Source organism: Gymnoscopelus microlampas (assembly GCF_963454915.1).
Source record: "Gymnoscopelus microlampas genome assembly, chromosome: 16".
Lineage (NCBI taxonomy): Eukaryota > Metazoa > Chordata > Actinopteri > Myctophiformes > Myctophidae > Gymnoscopelus > Gymnoscopelus microlampas.
In genome coordinates this window covers 50,521,729-50,545,885 of record NC_139953.1, presented here as the reverse complement: position 1 = coordinate 50,545,885, position 24,157 = coordinate 50,521,729, and the positions used below count along the sequence as shown (strand labels likewise).

The 24,157-nt window shown below is 41.9% G+C and overlaps 2 protein-coding genes across 11 annotated transcripts in view; both read left to right on the top strand.

The window, feature by feature from the left end:
* Positions 1-4,560, top strand: part of wdr91 (WD repeat domain 91) — a 40,653-nt gene extending 36,093 nt beyond the window's left edge. Inside the window, exons 14-18 of one of the 2 annotated variants that reach the window (XM_084082638.1) lie at positions 1-63; positions 902-1,014; positions 2,520-2,627; positions 3,982-4,071; positions 4,253-4,560. The exon at positions 1-63 is cut by the window's left edge and continues 46 nt beyond it. In XM_084082638.1, the coding sequence (XP_083938764.1) occupies positions 1-63; positions 902-1,014; positions 2,520-2,627; positions 3,982-4,071; positions 4,253-4,423 (545 nt within the window). In that variant the 3' untranslated portion in view covers positions 4,424-4,560. Of the gene's footprint in view, positions 64-657; positions 793-901; positions 1,015-2,519; positions 2,628-3,981; positions 4,072-4,252 lie in introns of those variants that run through there. The other variant, XM_084082639.1, reaches the window with a different exon arrangement.
* Positions 4,561-9,555: 4,995 nt separating this feature from the next.
* Positions 9,556-24,157, top strand: part of LOC311063266 (uncharacterized protein) — a 151,760-nt gene continuing 137,158 nt past the window's right edge. For 8 of the 9 annotated variants that reach the window (XM_084082578.1, XM_084082579.1, XM_084082582.1 and 5 more), the window contains exons 1-4: positions 9,556-9,694; positions 18,624-18,722; positions 18,973-19,038; positions 22,183-22,290. In XM_084082578.1, coding sequence (XP_083938704.1) covers positions 18,643-18,722; positions 18,973-19,038; positions 22,183-22,290 — 254 coding nt within the window. In that variant the 5' untranslated portion in view covers positions 9,556-9,694; positions 18,624-18,642. The remainder of the gene's footprint in view (positions 9,695-18,623; positions 18,723-18,972; positions 19,039-22,182; positions 22,291-24,157) is intronic. The other variant, XM_084082575.1, reaches the window with a different exon arrangement.

Genomic DNA, 24,157 nt, shown 5'->3' with positions numbered 1-24,157 from the left:
CTTTCAATCACAATGGAAACTTACTGGTGACTGGAGCAGCTGATGGAGTCATCAGGCTGTTTGGTGAGCTGACAATTACACTACTAACTACTAACTACCAACTACTAACTACCTACTAGCTAATCTTAAATTGTGTTGTATAATAGTTTTTACTTAAGTTTTAAATCTGAGAGTACAGAAGTCCTGACGTCACTCGTTCACCCCCTGGGTCGTAAAGTCCTTTCTCTATGGAGAATAACATTGGGTCATCTTAGAATCGTCTCATATAAGAATTGTGGTCCAAAAATAAACAAACTGTCTCTGTGATATTGTCAGGGAGGAGGCTCTGTATCGTTTATGATAGTCACTTATATTTCATACAGTCTGTTTCTGGCAAAGATGTAACTAATTTGGCGGAAGTAACATTATGGTTTTCTCACCGTCAGTTGATGCTTCATATCCATAAGAGTCAAACCTCCGGGATCATTTGTTTATTTTTGGAACACAGTTCTTATTTGACGTGATATTAAACACGTCTATGGGGATTCAGAACGGGGAAATAAACCGCGACCCAGGTAGGATGAGTAAATGATGTCAGACTTCGATGCTCTATTGTCACTGATGAACCAGACTTTTATTTTTTTACAGAGGTAAACACTTATAATGTTGTTCTAGCAGACATGCAGAGGTATGAGTGTGATGTTAGCGCCCTCTAGAGGTGATAATGTTGTTCTCTATCAGACATGCAGAGGTATGAGTGTGATGTTAGCGCCCTCTAGAGGTGATAATGTTGTTCTAGCATACATGCAGAGGTATGAGTGTGATGTTAGCGCCCTCTAGAGGTGATAATGTTGTTCTATCAGACATGCAGAGGTATGAGTGATGTTAGCGCCCTCTAGAGGTGATAATGTTGTTCTATCAGACATGCAGAGGTATGAGTGTGCCATGTCGTGGCACGCTCACGACGGAGAGGTTTACACCGTGGAATTCAGCCGAGACGAAAACACCGTTTTTACCGTCGGAGAGGATGGAAAGGTACCGGATACTGTTATTAATATTACTACTAATACATTACATTACATTACATTACAGTCATTCAGCACAGTGGTTCTCAAACTTTTTCATGTCAAGGACCCCCAAATTGACACGTATTAGCCCAAGGACCCCCGTTTGAAAAGATAAGCTAGGGGACTGACTGACTGTAATGGACCCCCATAAGAGAAGATTTTTACGGCTCTAGCAGTGATTCTCAACCATTTTAATTTCAAGGACCCCCCAGTTTAACATGCATTAGAGGCTACGGACCCCCATTTAATGGCATTTATATCTCTGGGACCCCAATTCATATTGTAAAATCTATGTTAATCTAACTCTGAGAGTGTACAAATGGAACCAAATGGACCCGTTAGGGTCCATTTGGTTCCATTTGTACACTCTCAGAGTTACAGACCCATAAGGGTCCATTTGGTTCCTGTCCATCACTTAGCTGGGGACCCCCTGGAACCCCCTCAAGTACCCCTGGGGGTCCCCGGACCCCACTTTGAGAACCAATGATTTAGCAGACACTTTTATCCATAGTGACAATAAGTACATTCAACATAGATAGGGAACAAAAACTACTAATCACCAGAAGTCTGAAGTGCATTCTCTTCTAAAACAAATGACTAAGAGCATACCTAGTGCTATGGTAAAAGTGACATGTATCAGATACATACTGTCTTAAACAGACAAATAGGAAAATCAAATGAGCAAAAGAGCTAAAACTAATAAGTGTATCGAATAAACAAGATCCAATAAAACTTGTACAGCTAATTGACAACAAGTAGGCCAGGCTAAGAGGAAGGGTAGTGTTTCCTGAAGAGGTGGGTTTTTAGCGTGCGGCGGAAGATGTGCTGTGACTCTTAGATATGTCAAAATAGGCTTTAGATATTCTAATGGTTAGGTATTATAGACTTTATAGTAGCTATTAGGTTGTTAGTTTGCCTTTAAACTAAGTATGGTCTTTGTTTTACATTAGTTTGTAGGTTGTATTTTGTGTTGTTGTGATGTTTTGTCAGTGGCGTGCACAGACATTTTGAGGGGCAGGTGCTCAAGTAAAAAAAAGGGCACCTTGCTGCCTTAGTAGTGTGAGATTTATAGAAGAACATTTTTTTTGTTTACTTGGTCTGCTCTTTTTTCCCTCTACACCTATACCTATTAGCCAAAAATAGCCGATCTACAAGCTCACAACGCCTCGCGCTGCGAGGCGTTGTGAGCTTGTAGATCGGCTATTTTTGGCTAAAGTTCTCCTCAGAAAAGGGATGGTAGGTTTCGAGTGGTTATGGTAAAAAGAAAAATCATATCACATAAAGATTTGGCGGACCCTCTGTAGTAACTCTGACCCCCTGTTGAAGACCCCTGCTGTAAAGTGGAAAAAAAGGGCACTTCTGGTCAAGAGGGCAAAGGGCAGGTGCTCTAGCACCACCTATAGTCTATCTGTGCACGTCCCTGTGTTTTGTATGTGTTGGTGTGTAATCATGCTCAGTGTGTGTGTGTGTCAGTTTGTCCAGTGGAACATCCATCGCTGTGGGGTGAAGCAGTCAGAACAGGAGTTACCTCAGGATGCTTCAGGACCCTTCGTTCTGTCAGGATACAGCGGATATAAACAGGTACTTATTTATTGTATTACTTATGTTATACTCTGGATATAAACAGGTACTTATTTATTTTATTGTCTCCACCAGGCCGAAAGGCATGGCGAGAGAGTATGTTTTACCGTCCGTCCGTCCGTCCGTGTGTGTGTGTGTGTGTGTGTGTCCGTCTGTGACCAGCTAATCTCCGCCACCGTTGGCTTGATCGCAGCGAAACTCAGCGGCGGACTGGCCATTTGGCGTACCGTGCAAATGCCCGGTGGGCCGCTGGGCCAGTGGGCCGCTTTTTAATATTTTTGCTCCCGTTTTAGGATTATTACGGTCATTTCCGGGTCGCGCGGCCCAAGTATTAGTTACGTTAATGTTTGGGCTGGGATGCTTTCCAGCAGGCGCCTCAGTGCGGCTGCAGAGTTCATGTGCAGGGCCGGGCTGAAGCAGTGAAACCCTGCCCTGCATTTTTCACATCTGCCTTTTATAGCGCCACCAGGAGGCCAACTTATGTAAAACACATTTTTTATACTACTCCTTCCAATTTTATCCAAATTTCACGCATATCGTTACACATGATCTCTATAGTCATGTGATCAAGACGGTGTTTGATTTTTCATATTCCATCCTGATTGGCTAAGATTGACATCTAAAGTTTGCTGTAGTGGCTTGTTTTGAACAAAATTCCGCAAATCATGAACGCAGCGTCCGATTGCGGTCAAACTTTGCACGCATGTTCTCTCCTCCGCGTCATCAGCGCCCATACCCTAGGTGGGGTTGGCGAAAGGGCCTACTCTGTGTGGAGTTTCCATGTTCTCCCCGTGTCTCCTAGGGTAGTTACCCTCACAAAAACATGTAGTAATCCTGGTCACTATACTGCCTCCCCCTGGTCAGCCGGGGCGCCTGATGGAGGGGAAAGGAACTGGTTGGAATAACGTGTTCCTTCCACGCGCTACGTCCTACCAGGGAAACTCTCCCCTGTCAGGTGACAAGAAGGTCAGTTGGCTCTCATGCATTGAAGGAGGCATGAGCTCGGCCCTGGCCTCCCTAGGTTGGCAGAGGGAAGGTAGTGCCCAGGATTACAGCTTAGGCATTGGCACTGGGTGAAAAAAATAGGGTTTACAAAATCGTGGGATAAAAATTTAGAAAAAAAAAAAAAAAAAAACTTTGCACGCATATTCACACTATGTTGGGAACTAATGCCACCCTTTTAACATTGGCCTGTTATAGCGCCACCAGCAGGGCTAATTTAGCGCAACATTTTTTTTGCACAAAATACCTCAAATACTGTTTATAATGTAAGGTTTTAGTGTTTTCATTCAACAGATGAATGACGTTTATACACTGTTATAAAGTCTTATTAATATTAATATGAATTATTCAGGTTCAGGTTCCTAGAGGTCGTCTGTTTGCGTTCGACTCTGAAGGTCAACATGTTCTGACCTGTTCTAACACTGGAGGAGTCATTTACCAGGTACCACACACACACTTACACACACACTTATACACACGCACACACACACACACACACACACACACACACACACACACACACACACACACACACACACACACACACACACACACACACACACACACACACACACACAGAGCTCAGTAACATTGTAACGTTTCCACGTTGTGGTCTCCTCCAGCTGACCAATGGGGAGGAGCCGTGGCTGAACAACGTGCTGTCGCTGGGCGGACATCGTGTCTCCGTGGTAACCGTGGACTGGTGCTGTGCGGTGGACTGTGGCGCCTGTCTCACCGGATCCATGGACGGCAAGATCCGACTGAGCACGCTCCTGGCCCACAAGAACTACTGAGCATGCTCAGTGGCCACCAAGAACTACTGAGCATGCTCAGTGGCCACCAAGAACTACTGAGCATGCTCAGTGGCCCACAAGAACTACTGAGCATGCTCAGTGGCACACAAGAACTACTGAGCATGCTCAGTGGCCACCAAGAACTACTGAGCATGCTCAGTGGCCACCAAGAACTACTGAGCATGCTCAGTGGCACACAAGACCTACTGAGCATGCTCAGTGGCCACCAAGACCTACTGAGCATGCTCAGTGGCCACCAAGACCTACTGAGCATGCTCAGTGGCCACCAAGAACTACTGAGCATGCTCAGTGGCCACCAAGAACTACTGAGCATGCTCAGTGGCACACAAGACCTACTGAGCATGCTCAGTGGCACACTAGACCTACTGAGCATGCTCAGTGGCCACCAAGACCTACTGAGCATGCTCAGTGGCACACTAGACCTACTGAGCATGCTCAGTGGCCACCAAGACCTACTGAGCATGCTCAGTGGCCACCAAGAACTACTGAGCATGCTCAGTGGCACACTAGACCTACTGAGCATGCTCAGTGGCACACTAGACCTACTGAGCATGCTCAGTGGCACACAAGACCTACTGAGCATGCTCAGTGGCACACTAGACCTACTGAGCATGCTCAGTGGCCACCAAGACCTACTGAGCATGCTCAGTGGCACACTAGACCTACTGAGCATGCTCAGTGGCACACAAGACCTACTGAGCATGCTCAGTGGCACACTAGACCTACTGAGCATGCTCAGTGGCACACAAGACCTACTGAGCATGCTCAGTGGCCATCATCATGCTCCTGATGACTGAAGCCTGGACCTACTGGATCCTGTAGACTGACGGGTCTATAATAATAATTATTCTGTTTCAATATGTTTTATTAGACACAAAGTAGACAATCTACCAGGAGTGTGACAGGACAGAGACCAACATAACAATACAATAAAGACACAAACACCAAATACATTATATAATAATCATCACATTATTGCTGCCAAAAACCTCTCTCCCATACAGAGCTCAAAGCAGGGGTCTTCAACAGGGGGGTCCCGGACCCCTAGGGGGTCCTCAGAGTAACATGGGAAGTTAGCAGACATAGAAGCTAAATCTGGCCTTTAAAAAAAAGCGAGTTAAAATTAGATTGGTAAACTATAGGATCACCTGATTCGGATGCTATCAATGCATTGAATGGGAGATTATCACGTTTTATCAGACCATTGAATGGGCGAAGTAGGCGACCTACTTACCTACCCGCGATTTATCAGACCATTCATTGGGTGTTATCAAGACATACTGACCTACCAACGGAGATGACTTAAATAGTTCAGTTTCGGTTTTGGTTGTTTTGGTTTGGGACCATGCCGGAGGCGCGCAGTCTCAGGCGAGCTGGAGCCCCGCGAAGGACCACCGAGGGAGCTAAAGCGACCGAGTTGCCGTCCGGAGCGGTGCGACGCTCGCCTGAGCCTACTCAGCGCCGTTGGAGTTATGTACCGATAGGCACAGAATCGTAAATATTGTTGTGGGGACTGCTCCGCCTCCAAAGTAGGTCAGTAGCTCCTGATTACGCCCAATGAATGGTCTGACAAATCGCGGTAGGTCCGTGTATCGCCTACTCCTCACCTACTCGCCCCATTCAATGGTCTGATAAAACGTGATAATCTCCCATTCAATGCATTGATAGCATTCGAAGCCGGTGATAGGATCATAGAATACAGAGACAGTGTAGTGTCTCAGTAAACTATAGGATCATAGAATACAGAGACAGTGTAGTGTCTCAGTAAACTATAGGATCATAGAATACAGAGACAGTGTAGTGTCTCAGTAAACTATAGGATCATAGAATACAGAGACAGTGTAGTGTCTTGCTGACAGTTAAGTTGTGTTTCTCTATCTACGTGCTCAGTTTGGGAAACGTTGTCTAAATGTTGGGTCTGTCTGTTTGTCTGCAAATCTTTGAATATATATATATTTTTTTTTAACTCTGTCACGACTTCTGGGCGGTCCCTGGAACGGCCAAATACATTATCGTTTGTGAGAACCACTGATATTATAGCGACTGTTAGGATTTAGAAGACATTTGTAGAATCGCCCAGAAGCAAAGATTTGAGTTAAAACTGTTCACTTTAAATATATATATAAATATTCAAAGATTTGTACAAATGTTCCACAATTTTTCCCAAAAATAGCAGATCTACAAGCTCACACCATGTATGTCTTTACATTAAACCACAGACTGCACCGTGCTGTATATGAAACATTAAATTTGTCCCGTAATGTTTACATGTTCTGCATTTATTAATCTGTTTCAATCTCTGTGTCTGTGAAGTCTCTGCACACTTTTCTGTATTAATAAATACAGAAAAGCCCCGCCTCGCGCCCAAGTCGCGCGCCTAAAAGTAAGCCTGGAATGCCAATTTCCCTGTATATATGTATATATATATATATATATATATATATATATATATATATATATATATATATATATATATATATATATACACACACACACATATATACATATACATACATATATACATATACATACATACATACATATACATATACACATACAGTGGGTACGGAAAGTATTCAGACCCCCTTACATTTTTCACTATTTGTCATATTGCAGCCATTTGCTAAAATCATTTAAGTTCATTTTTTTCCCTCATTCATGTACACACAGCACCCCATATTGACAAAAAAACACAGAATTGTAGAAATGTTTGCAGATTTATTAAACAAGAAAAACTGAAATATCACATGGCCATAAGTATTCAGACCCTTTGCTGTGACACTTGTATATTTAACTGAGCTGTCCATTTCTTCTGATCATCCTTGAGATGGTTCTATGTGTCTTGCATTGAGGAGAGGCTTCCGTCAGGCCACTCTGCCATAAAGCCCCGACTGGTGGAGGGCTGCAGTGATGGTTGACTTTCTAGAACTTTCTCCCATCTCCCCACTGAATCTCTGGAGCTCAGCCACAGTGATCTTTGGGTTCTTCTTTACCGCTCTCACCAAGGCTCTTCTCCCCCGATTGCTCAGTTTGGCCGGACGGCCAGTTCTAGGAAGAGTCCTGGTTGTCCCAAACGTCTTCCATTTAAGGATTACGGAGGCCACTGTGCTCTTAGGAACCTTGAGTGCAGTGGAAATTATTTTGTAACCTTGGCCAGATCTGTGCCTTGCCACAATTCTGTCTCTGAGCTCTTCGGGCAGTTCCTTCGATCTCATGATTCTCATTTGCTCTGACATGCACTGTGAGCTGTACGGTCTTATATAGACAGGTGTGTGCCTTTCCCAATCAAGTCCAATCAATATAATTAAACATAGCTGGATCCCAATGAAGGTATAGAACCATCTCAAGGATGATCAGAAGAAATGGACAGCATCTCAGTTAAATACGAGTGTCACAGCAAAGGGTCTGAATACTTATGGCCATGTGATATTTCAGTTTTTCTTTTTTAATAAATCTGCAAACATTTCTACAATTCTGTGTTTTTTTGTCAATATGGGGTGCTGTGTGTACATGAATGAGGGAAAAAAATGAACTTAAATGATTTTAGCAAATGGCTGCAATATGACAAATAGTGAAAAATGTAAGGGGGTCTGAATACTTTCCGTACCCACTGTACACACACACACACACACACACACACACACACACACACACACACACACACACACACACACACACACACACACACACACACACTGATAGTCATAATAATTGACATATTGTAGGATTCATTAATAGTCAAAAATAAAATGAATCATTGACATATTGTAGGATTCACTGATAGTCATCATCATTATGTGAAATGACAGCATATAAATGACTTTTTTTTTTTTTACTGGATTTGTAGATTTTGATTTTGCCAGATGTTGACACTCTGAGAGTGCACAAATGGAACAAAATGGACCCTTACAGGTCTATAACTCTGAGAGTGACCCTTAAATTATTATTTGTGATCTTGTGTGACATCATGAACCATACAGATCTCTCAGGTCTTTCTGTCTCTAGAATCACTACTAAACATTTAGTTTTTATAATAATTATCTGGAACAAACTCTCTGAAAAGGAGGCAGATCTGCTGCCACTCTTATTTATTTTAAATCAATCTTAATTATTGTAAATCACTCTTATTTATTTGTAATCACAATCACGACATTGTCTGCCATTATATTATTTTATTCTAGGTTATTCTTCTGCGTTCATTGTATTTTTTTATTTGTAAGTTTTATTTTTGCTTGGTTTCTATTGTGAATCAACCAGTGTGATCCGGTCTACAGCCCGCCTACGGTATCCGGTCATTTACACGCACACATACATGCAGGAAACGTTTCCGTATCCGCTCTGGACTCAGCAACGGTCTGTTGGTAAAGATGCAGAAACCTGGAGCCACCAGGGGGCGCTGTGAGGACTTCAGCTTCCACTCCCAGTGGCACCGGAAGAAGAATATAACACCCGGAAGTGTTCTCGTTGGTCTGAAAACAACAACAACAGCGTTTGTTTGTGTTCCGTTAATAAAGTTGTTAAAGTTGAAGCTCGTTATTTTATCATCTGATGATACAGTGACCTGAACAAAATAATTTCAGGAAGGTCAAGAAAATATATGAACATATATTTATATATATTCCATCAACGTCTAGGCTAAGCCTAGACCGCTAAAAAACTTTCACCAGTAGACCAATTATAACCCCGTTTTAGCCCTTAGACGTATATATAAGATTTATATATGACACATGTATTTCCTATAAATCCACATGTATATGAACCTGAATATGGCAGCATATATTTTGCATAATTATAATTGCCGTATAATTTGGCATATATGTTCATATATTTATGAAGTGGGCTCCAGTTCCGGGAGACTCCTGAACTTATGTGTGACAGTAGGTCTTAAAGATCACATTTAATAACAGAGTGGACAGTAGGTCTTAAAGATCACATTTAATAACAGAGTGGACAGTAGGTCTTAAAGATCAGATTTTCACTATTCTAAAAGACAGAATGACAGAATCTCTCTCTCTCTCTCTCTCTCTCTCTCTCTCTCTCTCTCTCTAAGCCCCGCCCACTCAGCTGGTTTGAAACATGTAAAGTCAGGAAGAGACGCGCCTTGTTTTTGTTTTTTTTACTTTATAACCCAGTATTGTTTTTAAACTTATAGAAACACTTTTATTACTAAGTATGAACTTTAAAACAGGACTTTACTAACTAGTGAACTTTACATTGAACAACCAACTGTAAACTACACTCTGCAACCTGGTAAGAATATAATGTTTATAATAAAACTGTATGTTAGCTCTGCTCCATAGCGTTAGAAGGAGTTCTCCTAAACGCTACTATGTTACTTTACATTCTGTCTCCTCACACCGCGGTAGAGCAGCCTCTAGTCTTTAGTCAAAATAAAAAATACACTTTAGCTATTCACCAAAACAAAGAAGGTTTTATGGAGCTGAGGGTCTAATCTACTTAGTGGGAACACTGTGAACCCTCCACCTCACGTCTAAAACACACTTTATGACCAGAAAATAAAATGTTTCACCGGAAGGAAAACATATTTTTGGTTACTCCACTGCGCCCTCTACTGATCTGGTCAATGGTATTTTCCTATTGACCAGATTCTTCCCTCCGGTGAAACATTTTATTTTCTGGTCATAAAGTGTGTTTTAGACGTGAGGTGGAGGGTTCACAGTGTTACCACTAAGTAGAATAGACTCTCAGCTCCATAAGACACTCTTTGTTTTGGTGAATAGCTAAAGTGTATTTTTTATTTTGACTAAAGACGAGAGGCTGCGCTACCGCGGTGTGAGGAGACAGAATGTAAAGTAACATAGTAGCGTTTAGGAGAACTCCTTCTAACACTATGGACGAGAGATAAGTTTAAGTTGTTAGACTTAGAATGCACTGTCAGTCAGTCAGTCAGTCAGTCAGTCAGTCAGTCAGGGTAACGTATCGTTTCCTGCGTGAAGCACACGATGGCAAACATGACAAAACCACCTGAATACTGTCTGTCTGTCTGTCTGTCTGTCTGTCTGTCTGTCTGTCTGTATAAGCTTAGTGCTTAATGAGTCTCCCAGTTTAGTAGACCTTGTATTGTGAATTTGTACTTCCATGTACTGTATTTCTCATGTCTTACTAAATAACGTACATCAATCAATCCTGTCTGTCTGTCTGTCTGTCTGTCTGTCTGTCTGTCTGACTGACTGACTGACTGACTGACTGTCTCTCTGACTGACTGTCTCTCTGACTGACTGACTGACTGTCTGTCTCACTGACTGACTGACTGCTGACTGTGAGGTTCAATTCATAAAGGTCTCACAGGCAATTGTATTACCTGTGTAGGCCCTATAAAGAGAAGAATGCATTCGCCATCTGTTTTGAATAAGGGATGTCATGTTTTGCAAATAATTAAGTTTACCTAGACTAAAGGTAAAACCATTTCTTAATTCCATTTAAGGATGTGTTTTCACTATAATTTATAGTTATAAGTTATGGGCCATGACGGAGGCGCGCCGACTCAGCAGACCTTGAGGCTGAGGAGACGCGCCCGAGCGCCTCCAGGCGCGAGTGCCCGCGTCGACCAGCCGATGGTCTGCTAGTCGAATCAGCGCCGTCCGAGTTATGTACCGATAGGGACAGAATCGTAAATATTTTTGGTGCGGACTGCGTTTGTTCCATTGACTGCGTTTGTCCCAACTGCCACTCAAGGTGGCTGCTGGCCAACTGCCTGGATGAGGCAGACTTATTTTTTAAAGCTTTGTGCTTTCTATTAGACTGTGCAGGGCAGAGGCGGCTAATCTCTGAGTCAGGGTAACCGCATACCCTCGGATTAACACTATTTCCTAATTCCATTTAAAAGTGTGTTTACACTATATTTTAGGACTGTGGAGTAGATACTGAAAGGATACAGTTTTGGAAACAAGTTAGCATATCCACAGTTCTGATGTTCACACCTCCAATTTGGAAGACAATTGGCTCCCTGTTGATGGTCCAAATGTTGATGGCTCTTGGTATCAATGTGCCTTCATTGATATTCTCATTAACTCAACAATGAGATCTCCCCCTCAACTTTGTGGTTGATGTAGGTGATCAACTCTATTGTTTAGGTTAGTAAGAATATGTGGATAGTTTCAGTTATGTTGGGCAGTTTAGAAGTTTAGACCCCCTGGATATTTTGTGCTAAATCTTGTAATCCATTCTTTTTCATGGAATCTTCTCTGTCCAATTGTCCAGCAGTCATTGAATTCCAAGCCGCATACTTTTATGGCATCAATCCCATGTGTCATAAAGTGTTGAACAATTAATAAATGGGTATCTTTTTCATTATTAATGGTGTACCTGTGTTGGCTTATTCTAATTGCTATGGAGTTGCTTGTCTCTCCTACATACTGTAATCCACACACTTGGCAAGTAATCAGATAAACACAATTTCTGGTGTTGTATGTGATGTTCTGTCTTAGGCTAATAATGTTTTTGTTTGTCCTGTTTTTAACCGTTTGTTTCGGGCTAAAGTAGTTAGGCCTTGCCCGTGCTACTTGGTTCCATGGCTTCAATTTGCTGGGTGGGTGTTTTTTTTTTTTTTTTCAGAAATTGAGGCATGATGTGTGTTTAAGACTTGTATGAATTGCTCAAATTCCTCTGTGGAGTGCTCAAATACTCCAAAAATATCATCTAGAAACCTAAAATAATGTGTGGGTTTGAATCTGCATTTTTTAAGTGCTGTTTCTTCCCATAAAGCCAAATATATATTTGCGTAGGATGGCGCAAATTTCTTTCCCATGGCTGTTCCACTGATCTGAAAGAAGGTTTTCCCATCAAATGAAAAGTCGTTTTTGGTCAAATTTAATTCTAGTAGTTCCAATAATTCTGCGTCTGGTCTTTGTCTGTCAGGATACTTTTTAAAGATATCTCTGATTGCTTTCATTCCCGCTACTGTATTTATATTGGTATACAGGCTATCAACATCTATTGAAAACAAGAAGGCACCCTGAGGAACCGTGATGTTTTTTATTTTGTCAATAAAGTCATATGTATCCTTAATATAGCTTGGGTGTTTTACAGATAGTGGGTTTAAGTAGAATTCAATAAATTCTGCTGTGGCATATGTTTCTGAGTTACAATCCGAGACAATTGGGCGTGCAGGTGGAATTTCATAAGGAATAGTCCAGCTGTTTGGGTCCTTGTGGATTTTGGGTAGAAGATAAAGGACTCTAGCCCTAGGGGAATTTTCGCCCCGTAGGTATTTTTCTTGTTTGTTTGTCTGTCTGTCTGACTGACTGACTGTAACAAGTTACCACTTGGAGCCACTTCCTCAGTGACACACACTCATCAACAGTGTAGCTTAATGACTAGTATTACAATTCTACTGTCTTTTTTCATGTCCAATGTATTTGTATTTAAGTTCATAGAGTTAACATAAGTATAATTATAACTATAATGTTACTTTTCAGGATTACAATTAAAAAATAGCACAAAAACAATCTGGTTTCCAATTCAAAAATAGCAGATCTACAAGCTCACAGTGTGTCGCTACTTTTGTATGACATATACTGGCCTGGCAGTATATGTAATGTGTTCCTGTGGAGTGAGTGTGTTAATATAGAGGTCCTCTACATCATTAAACAGACAGTATATGTAATGTGTCTCTGTAGTGAGTGTGTTAATATAGAGGTCCTCTACATCATTAAACAGACAGTATATGTAATGTGTCTCTGTAGTGAGTGTGTTAATATAGTGGTCCTCTACATCATTAAACAGACAGTATATGTAATGTGTCTCTGTAGTGAGTGTGTTAATATAGTGGTCCTCTACATCATTAAACAGACAGTATATGTAATGTGTCTCTGTAGTGAGTGTGTTAATATAGAGGTCCTCTACATCATTAAACAGACAGTATATGTAATGTGTCTCTGTAGTGAGTGTGTAAATATAGTGGTCCTCTACATCATTAAACAGACAGTATATGTAATGTGTCTCTGTAGTGAGTGTGTAAATATAGTGGTCCTCTACATCATTAATCAGACAGTATATGTAATGTGTTCCTCTGTAGTGAGTGTGTTAATATAGTGGTCCTCTACATCATTAAACAGACAGTATATGTAATGTGTCTCTGTAGTGAGTGTGTTAATATAGAGGTCCTCTACATCATTAAACAGACAGTATATGTAATGTGTCTCTGTAGTGAGTGTGTTAATATAGTGGTCCTCTACATCATTAAACAGACAGTATATGTAATGTGTCTCTGTAGTGAGTGTGTTAATATAGTGGCCCTCTGCATCATCCGAGTTGCATCACCCCTGTGCTAAGCTAAGCTTTGACCGTTCACTAAATGTCAGTATGTAAGCTACTGGCAGGGCTGCATTCTTTCTAGTGTTTCCACATGTCAGTCAGGGACTAGTAGGGAACCACAGCACCTGTGACAAAAGTCTGCAGGTGTTTTATTTAATATATATATATCGTGGGTGGGATGCATGCAGCCGTGCTCATCTCACACACACGCCCGCCCGTAGTAGAGTTAAATTGTGTGTGTGTGTGTGTGTGTGTGTGTGTGTGTGTGTGTGTGTGTGTGTGTGTGTGTGTGTGTGTGTGTGTGTGTGTGTGTGTGTGTGTGTGTGTGTGTGTGTGTGTGTGTGTGTGTGTGTGTGTGTGTGTGTGAGACCAGTTGGTCGAATCTTACACTATCACCATGCATTTATGGAATGAATATCAACTCTGATGATGTAGAGGACCTCTATGTTTACACACTCACTCCAGAGGAACACATTACATATACTGTCAGGCCATTCTAAAGTAGCTTTTATTTCAAATGCATTTAGTTATACTTATGTTAACTTTATGAACTTAAACACAAATACATTGGACATAATAAAGACAATAGAGTGTTAATACTAGTCATTAAGCTACTAATATAGACTGAAGTCATTAAAGTGGGTCATGTTTGTATGTTTGGAATTGTAAACTGAATCAATAATATATCAGTATTCTATATAGTTTGTTGATTGGGGGCGGCAGGAAACCGCAAGGTTCCCAGTTCGATCCCGGGCTGGGGCGCTCCCCCTAATTGCTCCCGATGAGCAGGTTGGTGCCTTGCATGGTTTCCGCCGCCATCGGTGTATGAATGTGTGTATGAATGTGTGTGTGAATGTGTGTGTCTGAATGTGTGAATGTAATGCACAATCTATGTAAAGCGCTTTGGATAAAAATATATAAATGTAGATATTAATTTACCATTACTTTTGATGCAGAAATGGAGTAATTTTATCAAAAAGGTCTTAAAAGTCCTTAAATGGTAACTTTATAAATGTGCAGATACCCTGTATACTTGTACTGTATGTTGGTTTGTTTACTGTTGAGTGAGAAAACAATGTTGTACATTAAGCTAATCACCTGGGGACCCCCTAAAATCATGTGGGGACCCCCTGGGTGTGATCGACTGACTGGTCTGTGTGTGACACACACACACACACACACACACACACACACACACACACACACACACACACACACACACACACACACACACACACACACACACACACACAGAGATCCGTAAGAATGCACTCAGAGAGTGGGCGGGGTCTATTGATTGATTGATTGATGTACTTTATTTAGTAAGACATGAGAACAGTACATGACAGTACATAACAGTACATGGAAGTACAAATTCGCAATACAAGGTCTACTAAACTGGATAGCTCAGTTAAGCACGTAGCTTGTTTAAGATGAGATCCCCACGCACACAAATCATGATGACATATAAGAGACAGACAGATATACACACTACTATACAGAATGTCATACAATCAGTTTACAGGTTACTGGTATGAAGGGTGAAAAATATGTACAAAAAAAGAAAGAGAGAGAGGGGGGGGGGGTAGGTTAGGTTAGGACATGGGGTAGGTTAGGACTTGGACAGGGGCCATTTTTGAATTGCAGCCTCCTGAAGGTGTATCTTTAGGGCATTTTTGAAAGTGAGTAGGGTTTTACACTCCTTTACTCTTTTTGGTAGGGCATTCCACATTTTAGATGAATAGCATGAGAAGGAGTTCATTCCCTTTGTTGTGCCAAATCTGTGTTGAACATGGTTTGTGGAGCTGCCTCTGGTGTTATGATCATGGACTTGATTAACATTTTGGAAGTATTTTGACAAATACAGGGGGATCCCAATGTTGTGGTGTATCTTGAAGACCAGGCCCATAGCAAGTTGCTGTACTCTGTCCTCAACCCTAAGCCATCCAATCCTAGCAAAATGGGCATGGGTTAGATGGGTTTTGTAATTGAGGCCAAGAAGTAGCCTTACAAGTTTGTTTTGGGATGTTTGGAGCCTTGTTTTTAGGGCCTTGGAGGTGTTGTGATACCATGAAGTGCATGCATAATCATAATGACCTTGTATGAGGGCCCCTACAAGAATCTTCAGAGTATTCTTACTGACTTTACGAACAAGCCTCCACATCCTCCGTGTTATTTTGTGGACCTTTTTGATCGTCTTTTCAGCGTTTTTTGTCACCTGAGAGGTTTGCCTCCAAGATGGAACCCAGGTAGGTAATTTCCTCCTTTCTTGTGATAACATTTTCACCCACTTTGATCGTGAAACTCTCAGCCTTTCTAAGGTTAGGGTTGGACCCAAAGAGGATGGATTCAGTTTTACCCAGGTGTAATGAGAGTTTGTTGTCGGAGAGCCAGATGCAGATCTTGTTGAGTTCAGTGCTGAGAGTTTTCTCAACCTGCAGCCTGTCCCTGTCCGAGACCAGCAGAGCCGAGTCATCTGCGAACAGGAACAGTTTGCAGTCGCAAGCTGAAGACATATCATTCACATATATCAGGAACAGTAGTGGTCCTAGTATGCTTCCTTGAGGAACACCACAAGTCACTGGGAGGGGAGGGGACTGGGTGCCGTTTACTTCCACCACTTGCTCCCTCCCTTCCAGGTAGGATCTCATCCATTTCACCGACGTGTCATCAAAGCCTATTGCTTTGAGCTTATTGATCGTAATTGGGTGATTAACGTTGTCAAAAGCCTTCTGGAGGTCCAGCATGACCATGCCGCAATATTTGCCCTTGTCGACATCTTGTTTGATAGAGTCGTTCAAATAGAGAAGGCATGTGTCAGTGGAGTGGTTTGTTCTGAAACCAGATTGGAATTCGTAAATTAGATTTTTTTCGGCAAGGTACTTATCAACCTGTTCGTAGACTATTTTTTCCATGACTTTCGAGATGGAGTTAAGAATAGAAATAGGGCGGTAGTTGCCAGGGTCTAATTGGTTTCCTTTTTTGTACAGAGGGGTCACTCTTGCTTTTTTGAAGTCGTTAGGGACCCGTCCCTGTATGATGGAGAGGTTTATTATGTGGGTAATGATTGGAGCAATGGAGGTGGCTGAGTCTTTTAGAAATTTAGCGGGGATGTTGTCGGGACCTGTGGCTCTGTGTTGTTGGAGTGCACTCAATTTTTTAAACACCTCATCTGTTGACACAGGGGAGAGTTTAAAATCATCTTTGCGTACACCCTGTTTATCGTAAAATGAATCAACATACTCTCCACCATGACTCCCAGAGTGAGGGGGTAGTTTTTCAACTAACTCTGAGGCCACGGTCGTGAAGAATATGTTGAGGATTTTACTCACTTCCCGTTTGGATGAAATGAGAGTGTCATTCACCTTGAGGTTTATGTTTGTAAACCTGGTTTTCAATTTCTTGCTGCAGCCTAGTAGGTTATTGAATAGCTTCCAGAGCTCACGTGGTTTGTTTTGATTTTCCTCAATTTTGCCATCGAGGTAGCTTTTTTCTGCTAACAACAGCATGCCATTAACCTTGTTTCTTAGCATGTTTTTCTCTTTTTTGAGTTTCGCTACGTGGGATTCGAGACCTTTGTTGAAGCTTTTGGCAAGTTTGATCCTACTTTTATGATAGTCAGAACACTTTTTGTCTCTGACTTTCATGGTAGTAAGGATATCCGAATTCATCCATGGAACCGAGCGGGTTTTGACCCTGATGGTTTTCATGGGAGCCACACTGTCCAAAATTTGAATGAATTTGGTTTTGAAACCAAGCCAAGATTCGTCTACCTGTGTGCTGTTTAGTACGTCGGACCAATCCTGTTTATCTAGTCTGTGATCCAAGTCCTCACTCTTGTAGTTTTTGAGGTCTCTGATCGTGACTGTTTGGTGGTAACCGGTCTTAGGTTTACGTTTCTTTCTGGTGCAGAAGATCATGTTATGATCAGATATGCCACAGGTAGAAACACCACTATTGAGGATTTTGTCCTTGTCCGTTGTTAGAATGAGATCTATGATAGTTTGAGTGGAAACACACAGCCTTGTGGGCTGAGTGATCAGCTGGTGGAGTGAGTGCCGATTACAAAACCCCCTGAATGACTTAAACACTGACGCTTCCTTACGGAGCATGTCAGTGTTAAAGTCACCAAGAAGTACTGTCTCCTCATTGTCTACTTTAGCTAAACATTCATCAAGTCTATCATAGAAATCAGTCTGGTTAGGAGGTCTGTATATGGTACCGACTAGCACAGGTTTAGCTATGGTGTGGAAGCAGGCTGGCTCACTGGCAGTGTGTGATAGACTTTGGTGTTGCCATGTTGGCCTATTGTAAGCGGTTTAGGGGCAATATTGGTGTGTTTTGGCGTTGGTTGTGAAAGTGCAGGTGGGTGTGGGGACGCGTTGTGATCTTGTAGATCGGCTGTTTTCCAAGATGCAAGGTATATGTGTGAAGGTGCTTCGTTTGGCCTTCTTTTCATAGACCTTGTTGCTTGTAGGGTTCGTTTCGTTTGGCCTTGCTGTTTGTTTCTCGCGCGAAACCTGGCAACGGGCACACACCAAGACACCACCACCACCCATCACAGAGGTTAGGCAAATTATAGGAGGATGTCAATCTAAACATCAAACATCACAATGAAAACAGAACATGAGGACAAGTGTGTGTGTGTGTGTGTGTGTGTGTGTGTGTGTGTGTGTGTGTGTGTGTGTGTGTGTGTGTGTGTGTGTGTGTGTGTGTGTGTGTGTGTGTGTGTGTGTGTGTGTGTGTGTGTGTGTATCTGTCGTCGCTCTGCTCTGCCTTATAGATGTCCTTAAACTCCAAACGGGTTGCCAGGTTACAGGATGATAGGGATCAAAGTTGTTGATCAAAACCCTTCAACTGACACAGTTTGTCTTATGTGTGTCTTCTCTGCTCTGCATCATAGATGTGTTAAAGACCAGAAGATGAGTGTCTCTGGGGACAGAGTGGAGGAGGGGACAGAGTCTCCAGCAGCCAGCAATGAAGACAAACCACCAGACTCAAGGTAACATCACTGTTTCTACTGGAAGTCGTAGAACACAGTGTGAGAGGATCATAATATTGTCTGTTTACAAGCCACTGTGTCGACTGCAGTGTCAATGTCATTTTGACATTCTAAAACATTCAGTAATGAACCAGCCCCTTAGACAGAGTAAAATCACTTTAAACTTTAATGTTAGTTCATTTTATTAAGGATTCTTCATCAGGAATATATGAGTCATAAACAGAGTGTTGTGTGATTGTTATGATTCCAGAAGTGACGACCAGAGACAGACACCAGAGTCTCCAGAACACAGCAATGAACCAGACTCCCAGACACAGTAAGTAATGTTAAGTTAAGTAATGTTAGTTCAATACATTTTCATCAGAAATGTATTCTATGAAGCCTAACCTGCTTTAAAGCAAATAACTTAAAATATACATATTAACATAATGGAGATAAAAATAAATAAATGTCAGTTTGGACACCATGTGTGTGCATCATAGATGTGTTAAAGACCAGAAGATGAGTGTCTCTGGGGACAGAGTGGAGGAGGTAACATCATTGGGCTGAATTCACTAGGCTGGTTGTAAATAAGGTGTAAATAAAGTTCTTAAAAGAGGGTGTATTTTAAGCTAAAACTGACATGTAATTCACAAAGGTGTGTGTACTGTATATCCTTCAAATGTGCGGATAACTGGGCGTATGTCAGGATGAATGTGGACGGCTGCCAGCTGGTCGTAAAACGTCAAGCGCGTTTCTGAGAAGTTAATTTGCACTGTTCCACTCCCCTTTATACACCATAAAAGGCAACAGGAAATGAAATATCCAACTTCAACTTCACCGTAGTGAACAGTGATGCCATATCCGCTTATTATAAGCAAATTTGGGCTTATTCTTTTGTGAAGTTGCTTGTAAATATTGGTAGTTGCGAGGTGCAGTTTTTTGGGCTTCTTTCTAAAGTGTAGTTGCTTATTTGGGCTTGTTTTACAATGTTTAAATGATTGTAACCAGTGGTTCTCAAATATTTGTATGTCATGGACCCCCAAATTAATATGTAGGCTAATTTATCCCTATAACCCCCATCAGAAAATGTGTTGTGCCAGCTGGAGCCCTGTACCAGATTTGTGTTGTTAGAATGTTAAAACAATCTTCCAAATATTCCACATTTTATTTCAAGATTTGTTTTGAAAATAGCAGATCTACAAGCTCACAACGCGTCGCATCGCGAATTATTGTGAGCTTGTAGATCAGCTATTTTCAATTTGCTTGTAGATTGGCTTGTAGACCGGCTATTTTCAATGTACAGTACAGTATATATATAGGTTTAATTAAAGTGCTCATAATGGCCTAGTGCCATAGTTGCTTCTTTTGGGCATATTTTCCTAGATCTGGTTGTTTATTTCTCTAAGAGAAGTTGTGTGCACATCCCACGCCTGTATTTAGGCCAGGTGCTGGACATCAAGGAGGAATCAAGAAAAAGAAGGAGGAGGTCCGCACACTGTTTCAAGCTCCAAGAAACTCGCTTTTTAATACGATACGATACGATACGATACGATACAACTTTATTGTCAGCTTTCACCGAAATTTGCTTTGTGTCCATGACGTCACCGTTCAAGATACAGGCAGGACATACACAATACATTACACAAAGTACATTACAGGACATACATCACAGAAGCAGACAGAAACAAGAACAGTAGAACAAATCCTCTTGGTTTACCGACTTTGGTTTAAAAGCAGAACAGGCCGATGTACGAAAGAGTTCTTTAGCTTGTTTTTCTTATATTTAGGGACTCTAAACCGCCTCCCAGAGGGCATCAGTTGATATTCATCATTTAAAACATGTAAGGGGTCAGAGGAGATGCTCTTTGCCAGTCTAAGCATACTATTGATCTGGGCCTCTTTAAAGGAACGTAACACAGCCTCGACTGGCCTACCAACTATTTTAGCGCAGATCTTAATTTGGCTATACAGTTTGTTCTTATATACCATTGATAGGCTGTTAAACCAGGCCGTGCTACAGTACAACATCACAGTTTGAACAACAGACGTATAGAAAAGAGACAAGATCTGACTGCTAGCACCGAACGATCTAAGTCGGCGTAGGGAGTACATACGCTGCTGTATCCTCTTACAAATATAATCAATATGAGATGACCATGATAAGGTGCCATCTATCATCACCCCCAATGCTGCAACGTTTCGACCTTTAGGTCTTCATCAGGCAAAATGTATATTGATTATAATCAATATACATTTTGTCAACTGGTGCAGATGTCGTTCCTCGATCGCACAATGGATCATGTAATAAATGCTCTCATGTTTAATGAGAATAAAGAAGTTTAACCCCTCGACCAAATAAAAGCTGATAAAACGTATTATATAAGCCTTTTCTAATGAACAATGCTCACCTTTATCGAGGTAAAAAGATGATGTTGAAATCCACGGCATACAAGTGGAACGCTCCGATTATGGACCAGAGCTTATTGATTAGTTATTGATTACATTTTTTACTTTTGGATTAATATATCACTGTCCTACGTATGAATGGATCTTCTGGACACAGCTTTCATCCACTATAGTTTCCTCATCAGATGGTAAGATTTATTAGGCTATTGTGTGTGACGTTCATGTGATCAATATACAGTAGCCTACAGTATTATAAATTAACACCGCACGGACACTGTGTGCCTCCGCAGTGACATTAAGGCATGATAACTTATTTTCATTATTACGTGATTGGTTGATAGACGGTGATAGACAGACGGTCCCATTCAATCACCTGCCAAGTAGCTTGAAAAAAAGGGACCGCCCCTTCATGGATTTTGAATGAAAACACACCCGAGGATTCATTCTAGACATTATTGTGTCACTGTTTGAACAATGATATCCATCTTTAACTGGGACTGCATTTCAAGGTTCAAGGTTAAGTCTAAATGGATAAAAACACACATTTGGTCTTCATATTTAGACGGGTAGATATGTATGTAGGCACGATTGAGGAGGATAGATTATGTGGTTTGTGTGATCTTAATGAAATTGAAAATGAAATGCATTTTGTCTTGTATTGTCCATTATACCACTCTATCAGGCAGAGACTTTTTAATAAGGTAGATCCTAAGTATGAATTTGTGTGGTTGGAGGATTCAGAGAAACTGAAACGTCTATTTCAACAAGACATTTTTTCATTTGCTTCATTTCTTGACAAGGCCTCCTGGTCAATGAGGAGGAGGGTCTTGTTTTTGTTCTTATTTTTTCATATAAGTACTGTATGCATGTTTTGTTTATTTGGTATGTTATAAGGAAGGACGTACTATGAACAGGAAGGACTGTTAATGGACTGTTAATGTCTTGTTTTCTTTCTGTGTAATGTGTCATATAATCCCATATGGGATGGGCCAAAATGGTGGCATGACACGAAAATAAAAAATGTCATTCATTCATTCATTCATTCATTTGATTCAAATGAATGTTTCAACAGAGTTGCTGAAGTGATGGTGGAAGGTGTGGGTCCCAGCTCCACTCTGTCTCCTGGACAACTAACAAGAACACAAAGAAGGAGACTGAGAAGAAGACATGCAACCGAAAGGTCAGAACAACAAATTGTACCCATGGCAATGCACGTGCGTGCGTGCACGCGTGCATGCGCACTATGGCCACGTTCAGGTGTTTAGACTGAAATCTGGTGTTGTGTTTATAAAGATGGTTGCGTCCCCGCTCAAGCGTGCACTTGCCCGGTCGGGGCCGAAAGCAAACTCCACCTGCCCGCAAGTGTTCTTTACCTGCTACGGGTAGTCAGGCAACCGCTAGTGTCAACCCCCGCACACACACACACACACACACACACACACACACACACACACACACACACACACACACACACACACACACACACACACACACACTAATTGTATTTAAGGTATTATTCCAACAGTTCACACATCTTGCTGATGTGTTTGCACATTGTTGTACTTCATCAGATATGAGTCTTTAGTCATTAGTCATGTTTTAAAACTCTCTTTGGGTGATTGTGTCTGTGGTCAGTATGTGTCTGTGATGTCTTGGTACAGACAGGTGGTCAGTATGTGATGTCTCTGTACAGAGGACAGGTGGTCAGTATGTGATGTCTTGGTACAGAGGACAGGTGGTCAGTATGTGATGTCTTGGTACAGAGGACAGGTGGTCAGTATGTGATGTCTTGGTACAGAGGACAGGTGGTCAGTATGTGATGTCATGGTACAGACAGGTGGTCAGTATGTGATGTCTTGGTACAGAGGACAGGTGGTCAGTATGTGATGTGTTGGTACAGAGGACAGGTGGTCAGTATGTGATGTCATGGTACAGAGGACAGGTGGTCAGTATGTGATGTCTTGGTACAGAGGACAGGTGGTCAGTATGTGATGTCTTGGTACAGTGGACAGGTGGTCAGTATGTGATGTCTTGGTACAGACAGGTGGTCAGTATGTGATGTCATGGTACAGACAGGTGGTCAGTATGTGATGTCATGGTACAGACAGGTGGTCAGTATGTGATGTCTTGGTACAGTGGACAGGTGGTCAGTATGTGATGTCTTGGTACAGTGGACAGGTGGTCAGTATGTGATGTCTTGGTACAGAGGACAGGTGGTCAGTATGTGATGTCTTGGTACAGAGGACAGGTGGTCAGTATGTGATGTGTTGGTACAGTGGACAGGTGGTCAGTATGTGATGTCTTGGTACAGTGGACAGGTGGTCAGTATGTGATGTCTTGGTACAGTGGACAGGTGGTCAGTATGTGATGTCTTGGTACAGAGGACAGGTGGTCAGTATGTGATGTGTTGGTACAGTGGACAGGTGGTCAGTATGTGATGTCTTGGTACAGTGGACAGGTGGTCAGTATGTGATGTCTTGGTACAGAGGACAGGTGGTCAGTATGTGATGTGTTGGTACAGTGGACAGGTGGTCAGTATGTGATGTCTTGGTACAGAGGACAGGTGGTCAGTATGTGATGTCTTGGTACAGAGGACAGGTGGTCAGTATGTGATGTCTTGGTACAGAGGACAGGTGGTCAGTCTGTGATGTCTTGGTACAGAGGACAGGTGGTCAGTATGTGATGTCTTGGTACAGAGGACAGGTGGTCAGTATGTGATGTCTTGGTACAGAGGACAGGTGGTCAGTATGTGATGTCTTGGTACAGAGGACAGGTGGTCAGTATGTGATGTCTTGGTACAGAGGACAGGTGGTCAGTATGTGATGTCTTGGTACAGAGGACAGGTGGTCAGTATGTGATGTCTTGGTACAGAGGACAGGTGGTCAGTATGTGATGTCTTGGTACAGAGGACAGGTGGTCAGTATGTGATGTCTTGGTACAGTGGACAGGTGGTCAGTATGTGATGTCTTGGTACAGAGGACAGGTGGTCAGTATGTGATGTCTTGGTACAGAGGACAGGTGGTCAGTATGTGATGTCTTGGTACAGT